We start from the raw sequence: 15450 nt of genomic DNA, 5'->3' as shown, positions 1-15450 counted from the left end.
TTTGATCTAATTAAATGTGTATTCTGTGAATGTTAATTAACTGATAAGTTCTTAATTGTAGTTAATTATAAAGAAAACTTCTATAACAAAAATTCAATGAAAATTTTTTTGTAATAGAACTGTTCATTATTCATATGCAGCAAATGTTAGAGTTAGAGATTTATTAAGATCGAAAATATAAATAATACCATTCCACAAAGTGACTATGAAAGATAGTGGTACCAGTGGAGTGGTAGTTTCTGTCTTTTATCCAATAGGTTTTGAGTTTGAAATGGTCAGACATGCGATTTTCATTTGCTATAAATTTCTTCTCTTACATGTAACTATAATTGAAAGAAATCCTGCTGTTATTGGAGAATAAATAATTAAATGTACTGGATTAATTGATCTATATCACTATGATTGTAATTTTTTTTTATTACTGTAAAATTCATGAGAAAGGTATCGAACTAATAAATCTTCTTAAGCCTTATTTTGGTAGTGTTATCTTGATTTTTGAAAACAAAATTGACTTAAAAAATATTAGATCTTGCTTATTACAACTTTTAAATAACCTCCATGTTTAAAACTAAATTAGTAAGTCTCTTGATAATAAAAATATTTAAAAAATAGACATATCAGTCAGAATGTCAAAATATTTTGATCGAAGAAACTGCATTGTTGAATTATGAATGATTTAATGATTGCAATCTTTTTACATTACTTTAGGTAAAAAGGTGAAATTTTAGTAGATCTTAATCTCAATTTTACCAAGCATACCTTCGTCTTCTTTCTTTTTCCTGTTTAGCCTCCGGGAATTACCATTCAGGTATTACTTCAGAGGATGAATGAGGATGATATGTATGAGTGTAAATGAAGTGTAGTCTTGTACAGTCTCAGTTCTACCATTCCTGAGATGTGTGGTTAATTGAAACCCAACCACCAAAGAACACTGGTATCCACGATCTAGTATTCAAATCCGTATAAAAGTAACTGCCTTTACTAGGACTTGAACGCTGGAACTCTCAACTTCCAAATCAGATGATTTGTTCCAAGCTTACCTGCTAACATTTTGATCAGCATGATGAATAATAGTTTTTTAAACTTTTAAACATTATTAACAATGTGCTTTAATTATTTGTAGAAATTTTTAAAAAAATTTGTTAATTTTAATTTATTCTCTTTAAACAACTTTTTTATGACATACACAGCAAATGTTCTATTTTATACCTCAATGTTAATTCTAACTTCACATAACTACTATTAAGCATATAACCACAGGAAGAAAAAAGTTTAAATTGTTAGAAACTATACCAAAAATTCTCCACTCTTTCTGAAGTGTAGTTTGTGTGCACACAACTAGAGCCAATCACAGTCCACTGAGTGAGCATGAGTAGTTCAGTCAACATGTAAAGTGCCTCTGTTGTCACCAGGTAGACCTAACTTTTATAATAATTAGAATTCTTATTACATTTAATAGTTTATACATGAGTTAACTTAATTTTCTATGTTCCACTTATTTCCACCTTATTATAAATACATAATTAACCGCATTTAGTAATATTATGATAATTTTTATTAAATTTTTAGAAAAGGAGATGATGCAGTTATTATTGCAACTTGCAGTCTGCAGTGGGTACTGATTTTAGAACACTTTCAGCCAGAAGTTGCTAGTATAACACCTATTACGGCACGTTTCTGTAGACTTTGTTGTATGTTCATGGCAGGTAATTCATTGTACTGAAATTTACACTTTTTGTATTTATCTTAGAAAGGAATAACCTTCCTTGTGAATATTTTGGTAAATTTACTACGTTATTTTTCATTATTAGCTATTATAAGACAGTTTATTTATTTAATTATCATATTTACAATTTTTGTGTAATCTATAAATATCTAATCATGATGACAAAGATAGAATTGTGTAGGAGCCCGAACAAATACCAGTAATGAGTATTTATTTGGTATTCAGTCGTGTTCTACTTAGTGCAGTTTCTTTATAATTGGGTGACTGTGTTACACATAGTCAACCCAATTATTAGTCATTATTTATTCACTGATGACTCATGATTATATATGACTTAGGCCAGTGTTAGGGCTGTTATTCAATACTCTCCATATCTTGCATGCAGTCACCAATGTTTGCAGTTCAAGACCAACATATCAAATTGGGGATGGCAATTGCACATTAATTTGACCGATATTCATAACAAATTATGTAAAAACAGAAATTACTGGTAAATATGTGACACTACTCGGACAGAATATAAATTATCTTAAAACTGTTCATAACCAGTGGTGCAGAAAATGTTTTAGCACACCAAATTTCCTCAGAACACAATTTTTTTCACTAAAAGTATCCCCAATCACACTTTGTGATATTATCCACATTCATATAGCTAATATTGTAATTTCCTGTTCAATATGGATGTAAAAAACCTGTACATTAAATATTGATTTGAAAGAAAAAAAACATGATATTTGTGCAAATTCTCTTAGCTTTGCCTATGTTGTGTTGGTAATGTGTGTGATTAATAATGATTGTTAGACATTCTTCCAGCTTCCACCAGTTAATACTGATTACTATACGCTGTTATGTGTAATTTATTTTTATGTAAATAATGGAAATCTGATTTTGGAAACAATCTTATTTAAGTACTTAGGTAAATTTGATTTTGACTCAAAAATAAAACTTAAAAGTATCAATCTTAAAAGATCTCATATTTAACAAAACATCAAGAACTGATAGTCATTTACATATGCATAAGCTATTATTCTTTTTATATTTGTTCTGTCTAGTCCTTTGCCTGCAAGTTCTTTTGAAAATTATCATTCAGAAATAGAAGTCTTCCTTTATCTTGATGTAGCCTGTCCGTAGAGGTCTTGTAAACCTTAAGTCGAAAGGCAGCAAGGCCCATTCCCAGAAACAAAAACTTCATGAAATAGGCTGTTAAATTTAATATTCCTGTTATGAAGGTGGTTTCCTGTTACAGACCTAACTGACTCGCACACTGCTTCACTACAAACTTTCAAACAGTTTTCTAACAAGAAGATCATTTCAGGTATTTGATCACATACCTCACAGTTTTTAAATGCCTCCAGACTATCTGTTGTCCTCATCAAGCAGAGATTGGTCAAGATTCTTAAGTTGAGCTTTTGATGCGTCTTGAGAGAAAATGTCTTTAAAGTAATCCAGTTGTAAAATTTTCCTTTTTAATGTTTTCAGCTGATTTAATAGGACTTCATGATTGAAGGTACAACCACTATTTTTATTGATCCACTCTACAAGTTTGATAATACATTGGTCAAATTCATATCCAGTTTCTTCTAAAAAAATGCTAATAAAGCACAGTTGCATGTCTTTTACAATACTTGGTTCTTAGATTCTGTTTTCCAGATTCCCTAGAATCAGCACACACAGGTTTTCTAGATTTTTTGTTGGTCTTTTGAATTAATCTCCAGTTAACGCTGTTTGTTGACAATCGTTCACTTCATTTGTTTCTTCATCCTATAACTCTTGGTCTCTTTTTTTTTTTTGAGTTTGACCGGATGTATTATAGCTTTCTTCCAACAGTAGACAGTTTTTAAACATTGTTTTGCAAAGAATTTTAGCTTTCCTGTTGGTCAGGAATCCAATTTTAGCTTGGATTTGAACTTGGTCAGTTCTTCAAGAACATCAGTTGTTCCAAGAAGTTGATAAATAAAGTCAAGATTTGAAAATTGTTTTAATTCCTTGAATATTCTTTTGCTTCAGTGTTACCATTTTTTATACTCTCCGTTTTCTTTTGAAGATCCATAAAAAATAAGACAAAGTCCCTTTCAAAGGTGAATTTGCTTTGGACAAAAATCTAGTTTGCTGAAATGATTTTGGGTTCATGAATCCAATGCCTAATTCTTCGGCTATGTTGATTAGTTCTTCAAACCCAATCCCCCAATTGTAACTTTTCATCAGATTATTTAATATCTGTACCTGAATGCTCAGCCAATTACATCCTTTTTCTTTCCATCCTAAACTTTCATTTATTATATACTCCAATCTGTGAGCTATGTCCCAAATAGGATTAAAAAATCTAAATCAATGGTTTGACATAATTGACAGTAATTTTCTTAGGGACTCCCAGGTCAAAATACTGACCATCAAATGCCATGCTGTTCAGTTGTTTGTCAATGTTTATTTTACTTATCTAAAGCAAATTTAACTTTTTCTGTGAGAGGATTCCCTTTATGTGAAGTGCCATGAGGGAAGATATCAACATTAATGCAAATCTGCACTCCATTGACCAGAGTAGTAAGACATGTTATTTGATATGTTCAGTGAAGCTTAGTAATTTTGTCTGTTGTTACAGATATCAAGGGTAACCGGTTAGTGATGGGGTTTTCAGCATTTAAAAAATCAGATATTTTTTCATTCATAGTTAAAAATATATTTTGCCAGAATTCACCAAAAAGTTCTCTTGAATGATTAACTTCACCAACATCTGTTTTATTTAATACATTTAAACTTAACGTTCTTTCAAAATACTTATCCCCTTGGCTTCTTTTACAGCAATATACACTGTTCTTGTGACTCTTAGTCCAACTTTTTCATGATCTTTCTTCATTTCTAGTACTCTTTGTTCAGACAACTTTCAAAATTCAAAGCACCATATGTAGGCATCAGAATTTAAATGTCAATCAAATGAGTTTTTTATTTTCTAAATTGTGTTCTCTGATCACTACTCATGTGATATTCATTTGGCAGTGTGAATATCCCAAACTTACTGGTTTTTAGGAATGTAACATTTTTGGGAATATGTTTGTAGTTTGATATTCATGGCATACATAAAACTTTGTCATCTTCCTCTGTTAAACATGGCATCAATTGATAGATTTCATTAAGAGATTTACTTACCCTGATAAGTTTTAATTTAGCTTCAAACCCTTTAGATAATTATTGTGTCACTTTCATTATAGGTTTTGGTTTGGGTTTTTCCTGCTTAATTACAGGGAATGCAGCATCAAATTTTTCATTTAGACTTGTTAAAGTTGGTACTTTTGTCAGATAACTGCCCTTCATATTTGCTTTCACTTCTTTTAAAAAAGCCATATCACAGGATTTTGAGCAAGAAGGTTATGATAGTTGTATAGGATGGTTGGCTGGTTGTTCATCAACCTTTATTTTTTTTTTCTTTTAGATTGTTCATCATCAGATCCATAAGATTTAACATCTTCCTCCTGTTGTTCAGGATCTGTTGTTACAGATTCATTTTCAATACCACTTGTCACATTTAATGGTTTGAAAAATTCAGAAATGCTTCCTTCATCATTTGGTCTGGATTTTTCACTGGGTTGTTTTACTCTTCTTCCTCACCATTCACAAAACACACAACTGACTTGTTTACTTTTGAAAGTTGACATTGTGCACTTAAAGAAATAGACTATATTTTATAGTATTATGGTACAGATAATTACACTAAATTACAGGTAAACACTAATGATGATAATTACATACACTGTCAATGAAGTGAAAATTGAGAACATATAGGTAGGTAGATACCTAATTAAACTAAATATTTATAACATAGTATTTTACCACTTAATTTAAAAAAATACAACTTTATTATTACTATTTTTATTATGTTCAGAAGTATTACTTAACTGTTACTTAAGTGGTAAATACAAAGTTAAATATTATGTTTAATTAGTTTTAGTTCCAGTTACCTACCACAGTCACTACTGAAAATGATACAAAACACAACATACTATATAAACTTAAAAATCACAGTAATAAACAACCGTAACGAAAGAAACAAGAACAAGTTGCCTAGTCCACTTGGTACTCATAAACTGACATGATTGAAGCAAGAGGTATGAGATGACAGGTCACAGCAGGCAACCTGGCAACCGTATAACCCCACCCCTCCACACCAATCTATGCAGTAAAAATGGAAACAAACAAATGAGTCATCACATTGTACGCATTTTACTGATAAAGACCAATTTCAAATTTTGGTAAGTAGTTAAGTTAAGAAATGAAAAACATTAGTAATTCTTATGTATTAAGTACTTTTGTATAATATGGTTTAATGTGATTTAGTTGTTATCGCTTGAATAATATCATTTGTATGAAGCTAACAAAATTTATGCACCAGTACCATAATAATTATTAATACCTAAAGAAGTATTAGAACACCAGCTGTTTGTAGCCAGTCAAGAATCATTTTTGTGCCGGTTGATGAATGGCAGTCATCAACCATTCATCAACCAGCACAAAAATATCATATCAGCGGCTTAGCCATACAATATTTTTTGCAGTGAAAATGAAATAGTTACCCTGCCCAACTTGCCCCTATTTGCAGCAGAAAGCAGACAAAAAAACTTTGTGTGTCTGTTTGTTAAACAAACCGATTAGGCTGACTTTGTACCCATTCATTTCTTATCTGCCCACTCTGGGCCAAACACCCCTTACTAGGCAAACCTTTTAAATTTTCCCAAAATAATTATTTTTTCCTTATTAAAAAAATTGTTTGTGGATTTTTTCCTGGCTAAAATTTCCCCCTGAACCTTGTTCAGGCATTCAGACATATTCTGCACCCCTGTTCATAACCACTTTTTGTTATTAGATGTTTTTATTCTTTAATGAATTTTTTATCCAAAAATGGCATTTTAAAATTGATTAGCAGCCTCACTGGGTTAATATGTTTTTTGAAGCTCATTTAATTGTGATACACTGGAACATACTGTTTTTGAATAAGACCAATAAAACCAATTGATTTTTGCATATTTTGGCAATAATTAAAAAGTCAGTGTTTATGAAACATTGATTAATTTTTAAAAAAATAAATGCTGAAATATGTATGGAAATAATTAAACATAAAAATTAAGTTATTGTAAACACATTTTAGATGACTTTTATATAGTACTTGACCTCTAGAAAAATTATTCAAGTTGTATTACAAAAATTAAAGATCAATATCCTGGTATTGAAATGGAACAGTTTCATATAATCAAGGTTGCTGGGTTTTTTTTCAACAGTAAGACAAGATTAGATATTTCAACTCCTGTCCATACACTTTATTTAGGTAAATATATTGTTTAATATTTATAATGAATCAGTTTTTTTCAGGTTGTGATTTATTCAGAGATGTGAGTGATTTACTAAAGGAATTGCTGAAAACACTGATGACACAAAACCAGAGATTAGACCTGGATGGATCTGTGCTTGGTCTCAGTTCATTTTATGACTTGTAAGTTTAAAATTTTAATTTTTAAAGAAATACTGTTAAAGTAAATGAGCCATTATTAATTGAGAGATACAATTTGTCACTTATATGTCATTCCAGCTTGTGCTGATCTTTTAAAAATATCATTTATTTTCTAAGCTTTATTTTCCTCAAACAGAAACTCATTATAATGCCCTGAAACAATGCATTTTTCATTATTGTACATAACATGCTGGCTGTGATGATTATTAAACAGAAGTAAGAATGTGTGTGTTTTATAAAAATTTAAACATATAAATTCAGTAATTAGTTTGTTAATAAAAGTAATTTCTTACTGTGTTGTAGTTACAACATTTTGAAAAAGTAATGCAATGTGAAACGTATACATAGAACTAAGCTAAAGAATTATTTAAATATATCAGAATATACGAAAGTGCTCAGAAACACTACAAAAAATAATAATTTATTTTAAACCCAAAACTATTTGGGCATTTTACAAGACAGTCATCATCAGTAGATCTGAAGCATTAAAAAATAAGTTCATGGGAAATACTGAAATTTTCTTTTAGTTTTCATCTTTAAATTAAGTTTAACTAGGGTCCCAGAAATAGTTACTTCTTGCTGTTCCATCAATTTGTTTATAAAAACCATTATTTAATTAGTATATGTTTAGTTTCACCTACAGATGCATTAACTATTCTCCTCTATTTTACTAATTTTACTGATTGGGGATCAACCAGTCTTTCAAAATATTCTTTGTTATTTTATTGAAATGCTGGAATATATTGCAGTAAGATCAAAAGAGATAAAAATTCCACCAATCTGTAAAACCTCCCAAGCTAAAAACAAAACTAGTAAAACCAGTAATATTAATAATAATTATTATTATTAACATTTGAAATAGTCACCTTGTTTTAGATTTAAGGTAGACTTTTTCTTTTTTTTTCAATATTGTTTGTAAATACAAAGTGATTCAGGTAGTGTTACCAGTACTTTTTGAGCTCATTCTACTAGCAAAAATAATGAAAAAACTTCATATGAACATGGTTCCAGAAACCCTCCATTGGCAAGTTATGCCTAGCGAAAGATTTTACCCTGATTCTTGGGAAAAAATGAAATAAAACCGTACTGAAATTCTAGAAACACAAATTAAGGAGTAATCTTGATGGTTTCTTGTGGCTTTTGACCTGACAAATTGAATAAAACAAATTTTAGAGACATATCTTTAGTAGTTTTCATAATATCCAACATAAAACAGAAAAATTTGTTGTTTAAAAACATGTTTTTCTATGTTTGTAATACAAAAACTTTGTTAGATAACTAATAAATGCTTAAAAATTTTTATCAGAACTTGAGAGATAATTTAATTGTGAAAAAATTGATGTAAGATAGCCCAATAAAACAAATAAAAGTTCAAGAAATTTGATCCTTAATATTTACTGTATGAAACTTTTAAATGTTACCATCTACAGAAAATGGAGTTACATACAATTGATACAATGTTAAAAAAATAAAAATGTAATTGATATATTTAGTAAAGTTTACAGTAAATTTTCAAAAATCTGTCCTGCTACTTCAATACATTTGATTGCATGTTTTCAGATTACTAGTGTTGCTCTTTGCAATTCTGCATGACTTTCCTTAATTTGTGCAGTGGCATCTGTATCATGATCATCCAACTCCTCATGCTTATGAACTTTTCTCTTGTACACAATATCTTTCATCTATCGCTTTGGAGATTTGCTCATTTAAGTTTGCCAATATGGCATGTGAGACATGGGGAGGTGACATGACACGACATAAAATGCAGTTGTTGGCCAGCTGATTTCTGTGTTACAGCTTATGAAATCATAATTTCTCAATTTTCAATTTGACATTGAATTTGAAAAAGATACATAAACTTTATTGTCTGAATAACATTAGTACATGTTTTTTTTTGTTATTTTACTTATTTTTTTATGTAAACATAATTATTGTTTACATAAACAAGCCACCAATTCAATTCGTGCATGGTATAAACAATTCAGTGAAACTGGTTGCTTGTGCAAGCGAAAATCAACTGGTCGTCCATCAACCTCATAAGTCAATGTCAAACGTGTGCGTGCAAGTTTCATTTGCAGCCCATCAAAATCGACTGCGGCTGCAGGCAGTGAATTAGGAATTACAAAACAACAGTGTGGAGAATTCTCCGTAAACGTTTATTATGCAAATCATACCATCTTCAATTAATCCAGCGTCTTTCTGATGGAGATAAAACACGTAGGCTCGATTTTTGTTTACAGTTACAGGAAAAGATGATGTTAGATGGAGGTTTTGTAAACAAGATAATTTTCAGCGATTAAGCTACTTTCCATATTAGTGGCAAAGTAAACCGTCATAACGTACGAGTTTGAGGAACTGAAAACCAACACGCTTATGTGGTACACATTCGGGATTCTCCGAAAGTAAATGTTTTTTGTGCGATCTCTCATGAGGCTAATTTTCAGCGATTAAGCTACTTTCCATATTAGCAGCAAAGTAAACCGTCATAACGTACGAGTTTGAGGAACTGAAAACCCACACGCTTATGTGGTACACATTTGGGATTCTCCGAAAGTAAATGTTTTTTGTGCGATCTCTCATGAGGCAGTGTATTATGTTCTTTTTTATGGAAATGACAGTAACCGGCATGATATACCTGGATATGTTATTATGGCTTATCCTTCAGCTACTCAACGACTTCATTTTCCAGCAAGATGGTTGTCCTGCCCATTTTCATATGAGTTTCGACAGTACCTTAACACAACATTACCTCGGCGCTGGATAGGACGTGCGTCTGAAGAAGACCAACACATTATGCTGTGGCCACCAAGATCACCAGACCTCATGCCATGTGATCATGCCATCTTTATCTGGGGTTACGTGAAAGATAAGGTGTTTATCCCATCAATGCCGCACGATATTGCTGAGCTAAAGCATCTCATAATCAATGCAATCAACTCTATTGAAAATGACATGTTCAAACGAGTTTGGCAAGAGCTAGACTTTCGTATTGATGTGTGCCGTGTCACCAGAGGAGCACATATTGAACATTTATAGATTTTAACAAAAACTGTTTGAGTCCCTGAATCACCTCGTACAACTATCATTTAGGTAAGTGAAATACTTTTTTTGTACTGAATTTTTGTAACGCCTAAGAACATTATGAAACACCATGTATTTGGTAATTAATGAAATATATGATTTTTTTTATTGTATATTTACAGAAGGTACAAAACAGTTCAGTGAAGTGTGTGCTAAAAGTATTAATTTTTTTTTTTATTTGTATTTATCATATAAAATTATATAATTAATTAATTTCTCATGGCTATTCAAAATAAAACAAAACCATGCTGATGTAAGATTAGATGTGTTCATCAATCTCAAAATCTTTTATCTACTCATTAAAAACCAATTCTACACACAAAAAAAAAATTAATTTATCTTCTACTGAATTTTTCATTTTAGACTTTTTTTAATTTAGATAGTTCAAGCTAATATAAATTAAATACAAATGTGCAGACTTTTAAAATGCACATAGGTAAGATACCAGTTAAAACAGGTTTTACTGTAATCTGTAGGTATAAACTCCCTCTTTGAATCATGAGACCTTGCCGATGGTATGGGAGCTTGAGTGCTCAGTAATACAGAGTTGCTGGACCAAAGGTGCAACTATATCGGAGAAGTATCTGTTGAGAGCCAGACTAAAGAATGATTCCTGAAACAGTACTGAAAGAGCTGCTCTTTCAGTAGTTGTTAAGAGCGTAGGTCAGGAGAACTTAAACGGTCATGTCAATATCACTCAATCTTCTGAATACTGTGCGGCTGAAAGCAAAACTACAGCTGCTTTTTTTCCAAGAAAATATAACTGTCTGCATTTTCATGTAACAAAGATGGAGGCGCCTTGATAAAATATTCTGGAGGTAACTAGTTCCCTGTTTGGATCTCTGGGTGGGGACTACTAAGGACGGGGTCACCAGAAAATAAAAAAATAACATTCTACAAGTTGGAGCGTAGAAGTGTAAAAAATGTTGATAGGTTAGAAGATTTAAAGAGGGAAATGAGTAGATTAAATCTAGATGTAATAGGAACTATTACTTCTAGAACTGTGATGTAGGAACTGTGGTGGGAAGAGGAAAACCACTTTTGGTCCGGTGATTTTAGAATAATTAACTCAACATCAAATAAAGGACAGGAAGGTGTAGGTTTTGTAATGAACAAGAAGATAGGGAAGAGAGTAGAGTATTTCAAAACGCTTAGCATAGAATTATTGTAATGTAAACATCTATATGCCTAAAAGTGCCCATGATAATGATGAGGTAGATTGTGTGTATGAAGAAATTAAACACATAAACGGCGATGAAAATTTAATAATAGTTGGAGATTGGAATGAAAGCATTGGAAAAGGCAAGGAAGGAAATATTATGGGTGAATACAGGCAAGGCAAAAGGAATGAAAGAGGGGACCGACTTATTAAGTTTTGCACGAAGTATAATTTAGTAATTGCCAACACCCAGTTTTAAAATCATAATCGAGGAATATATAATGGAAAAAGCTGGGTAATACTACAAGGTGTCAGATAGATTATATCATGGTTAAGCAAAGATATAGAAATCAACTCGTCAAGTGCAAAGCATATGCAGGAGAGACATTGATAGCGACCATAATTTAGTGATAATGAAATATATATAGATTGGGGCATAAAACATAAAGAAAAGGTGTCAGATGAATCAGTGGAATTTAGAAAAGTCTGAGGAAGAGTAGGTAAAGAAGATTTTAGAGGAGGACATCACCAACTTTACATTTCTATTTACTAACTCTTAAATTTAATAATTCTCTTAATTTTAGTAATTCTGAAAATGTTAATATAAATGTTATTAATAATGGGCCTTATTTTTCTTTTTTGTGTGAAAAAAATTGTTATATTAAGTAACATATTTTTATACCTTTCCTTCAGTGTAGCAACTGGCTTAATATTTTATTGTTCAGTTGCATAATTCTAAACACCTTATAGTTGCACGGATGGGCAAAGTTGTTCCTTTAAGAAGCCTTGATTTTTCTTGGATCACACTAATTTCTAAATGAAAAGCTATTGTTGCAGCATATATTTGGAAAACATATACTCATTGAGTAATGTAATATAGCAAAAGTAAAAATGTTTCATGTCCCTGGGATTTGCGAACAAAATACGCACCTGCTACCTGGACAGGTCCTTGAACTCCCATTCTTAATGAGCTTTTAGTTCATGCTCTATTCCTTCACAGGTATCATTTGTCACCCTCTTGTCACCTCTTTTTCTTATTCTTATATCCTTCTACTTTATTGTGATTTTTAATGTTGACCTAGCATTGACCACTGAGAGTCATTTTGAGCGCAGTGACATATCATTGCTAATTTTTCTTAGGATTGACCAACAGCACCTGCCAAGTTGATACTCAGTATATCAAGACCTGTTGAGCCTCTTATCTTCGGTGATTTTTTGTAGAAAGGTAGCGTTTTGTTAATTAATAATTTTATTTGATAATTTTTGGTAAAAATTGTAATTCTTCGATGTGATAAATTTCATATTTACTCTATGAAGGTAAAAATAATTATATAAATCTTACATCAAAACTATAACTTTTATAATAAAGGTAATTTTGCAACTGTGCATTGCTTATTATTCATGATAAATTTGGTTAATGAGGTTGTTGTAGGTGATAGGAAATTGGCAATAGTTATATAATGGTTGTAGACATGACAGATTCATCAAAACTGGCTACTCCATAATTCAACAGTGAAAGGAATAATAAAGGGGATGGATGTCCATATAAAGTACTTCACATATCCTATATCAATAAACATCCCTTAATTTGTTTTCTTCTGACAACCTCAATATTTCTTCCATTCATTGCATTCTGCAACAAGAAAACATAAACATACTCCCAAGATATGTTTTATTCTTAATGTTTGTATTAAATTGTTATAATATTTAATTACTGTTGTCATGTTCTTTTTGGCCATTCTTTATATCTTATGCTGAATCAGTTATGTGTTATACACAGCTCTCATAAATAGCTTAGCCCCTTCTTTATTCTCTTAAAATATCCAAACATTTAAATTCATCCACTGCCTCTACCACTGATTCCATATCTGGAGACTCATGTTCATGTTTTCCACCATTTTATTTTCATCACTTTCATTATTAGTATTTATTTTAATTGCATGCTTTTCTGTTGGTGCTGTTGCAGTTCCATCAGCAATTTAGAAAAAAAAATTAAATATTTTTCTATTATTCTTTTTTTTTTTATTTAGTTACCGTCAACTGGTAGATCATTATGTGGCAGTTTCATATGGAGATTCAGTGTTTGGACAATATATACTAATACCTCTCCAACAGTGTTATAATGTTAAATTTCGCAAACTAATCTGGAGTGAACAAGCTCCTCTTGTTCGTGTATTATCTACTCCTGTTGAACAGGTAACTTGTTTTTCATTTGTTTAATCAAAAATTATTGAAGAAATCCTATATTTTCTTAGCATTAGTAAGAAAATCTGTTTCCAAATAATTTACAAAAAAAAATATTTTTATTCAACAGTTTTTCTCAAAAAATAAAGCCAAATTAAGTTTTAGTAGTTGGTTTTGTTTAGATTCAGTTCAATCAGTTATGTTATGTGATCTGTTTATTCATTTATTTTCTTAAACACACCCCCACCATTTTACACCTAAAATGAAGTCGGTGAGTATGTGGGTAAATGGCTTTCCTCAAATAAAAGTTAAAAAAAATTCTTCAGCAGTCAAGATTATGGCTGTAATGTTAGATTTAAAATTATTATATATTTGAATTTCCTTATCACTTAAAAAAAATATCAATATGTAGTACTATTCAACTTTTGAGCGTGAAAGTGAAGTCAGTAATTAACTCCAGACAAAGATAAAGCCAAAATCCAGTTCTATTTCATAAAGAAGTATTTTTCCTTGAACTGGTAATTAGCAACTGTAAAACTCTCTGTCAATACAAATATCACTTTGCCATATCCAACACACGCAGCCCTAGCTGCATGTGTTGGTAATAAGGTAAGCTTGACTTACCTTATTACCACTTATTATTACCATAAAGAAAATTTTTAAGTGTAATACAATAATAATATAACAACAGTAATATTGTTGCTATCATCAATTAATGACAACAACAATATTTAGCAAAAAAGGAAAATTATTGAAGGTGCACAACCAAGGAAACACATGTCAAAAAATTTGAGCATCAGGTTATTAATTGATTACAGAAGCAAATGAAAGGCTTCATTGTTGGCATTAAGAACCTCCACAGCGATGTATTAATGTTGTGGGGAAACATATACAAGGTAAATAGGTAATTGATTATAATTATAATATTAATAAAATTTATATTTGAAGTTTCTTGTAAGATTATATCTTTTAACCAAGATAAATCTTAGTCTTGAAATCTCATACTGAAATCTTAGTTTTTGAAATTATTTTATTATTACTGAAATAACTTATTTACCCCACCAACTAGAACATAATCAACTAACAGCATAACAACAGTTGTAATAATTATTTTGTGGTGATATCAACTCAGGTTCAAATTCAATAATTAACTACTCAGTGCTGTCATGGAGACATATATTATCATTCAAACCTTAGAATTCCACAGCATCATAACAATATTACCACTCCTTTTCACATACGGTTGAAGCTCTCCGTAACAAAACTCTCTGTAACAAAAATTCCATAAAGAAATATTAGCTGCTCCCTTCACAGTTCTATACTAGCCACTGTAATTTAGGACTTCTGTAATGAAAATAGTCTTTGATCTTTCTCTGTAATGAGAGAAAAAGAGAACTTTATAAGATTAAAATATGAATTTTAGAGTTATGTAGTCCAGGTACTGAATTTTATGAACAGAACAAAGTTTCTCCGAACTGAAGACCTGTTGGACACAATGATTTCATATTTTAAAATAACTTATTAATTTGGATCATAATTCATTTAACTTGTCAACCTGTGTCATTTCTACAGCTTTTAATTTACATTCTTCTTTGCAAAGCTGTTGCAGACCAACTACTGTACTACATCTTTGGGCTTGTTGAACAGGCTATGCATATTTCGTTTCTACAGTTCTGTACCTGGAAAACTCCACAAGATCACATGTTCAGTACTGCTACTCTTACTTTTTGAATTTCCATTTACTGTATTGGTATTGTAACACTAAAAATTCTTTCAGTCGTATCTCAGGGTTTTATCTGCTTG

The 15450-nt window shown here is 30.9% G+C and overlaps 1 protein-coding gene and 1 long non-coding RNA gene across 5 annotated transcripts in view; one reads left to right on the top strand and one right to left on the bottom strand.

Annotated features, from left to right (window-relative positions):
* LOC142318883 (uncharacterized) overlaps window positions 1-15450 on the bottom strand; it is a 36729-nt gene that overhangs the window by 4353 nt on the left and 16926 nt on the right. For 2 of the 3 annotated variants that reach the window (XR_012755067.1, XR_012755065.1), the window contains exon 3: window positions 14712-14915. This is a non-coding gene — a long non-coding RNA (uncharacterized LOC142318883). Of the gene's footprint in view, window positions 1-14711; window positions 14916-15450 lie in introns of those variants that run through there. The other variant, XR_012755066.1, reaches the window with a different exon arrangement.
* The window catches only part of LOC142318881 (RNA polymerase II-associated protein 1), a 97690-nt gene that overhangs the window by 78416 nt on the left and 3824 nt on the right, over window positions 1-15450 (top strand). For both annotated transcript variants that reach the window (XM_075355501.1, XM_075355502.1), the window contains 3 exons: window positions 1570-1706; window positions 7085-7205; window positions 13494-13659. In XM_075355501.1, the coding sequence (XP_075211616.1) occupies window positions 1570-1706; window positions 7085-7205; window positions 13494-13659 (424 nt within the window). The remainder of the gene's footprint in view (window positions 1-1569; window positions 1707-7084; window positions 7206-13493; window positions 13660-15450) is intronic.

Source organism: Lycorma delicatula, chromosome 2 (genome assembly GCF_047948215.1).
Source record: "Lycorma delicatula isolate Av1 chromosome 2, ASM4794821v1, whole genome shotgun sequence".
Lineage (NCBI taxonomy): Eukaryota > Metazoa > Arthropoda > Insecta > Hemiptera > Fulgoridae > Lycorma > Lycorma delicatula.
This window is presented reverse-complemented; position numbering and strand designations above follow the sequence as displayed.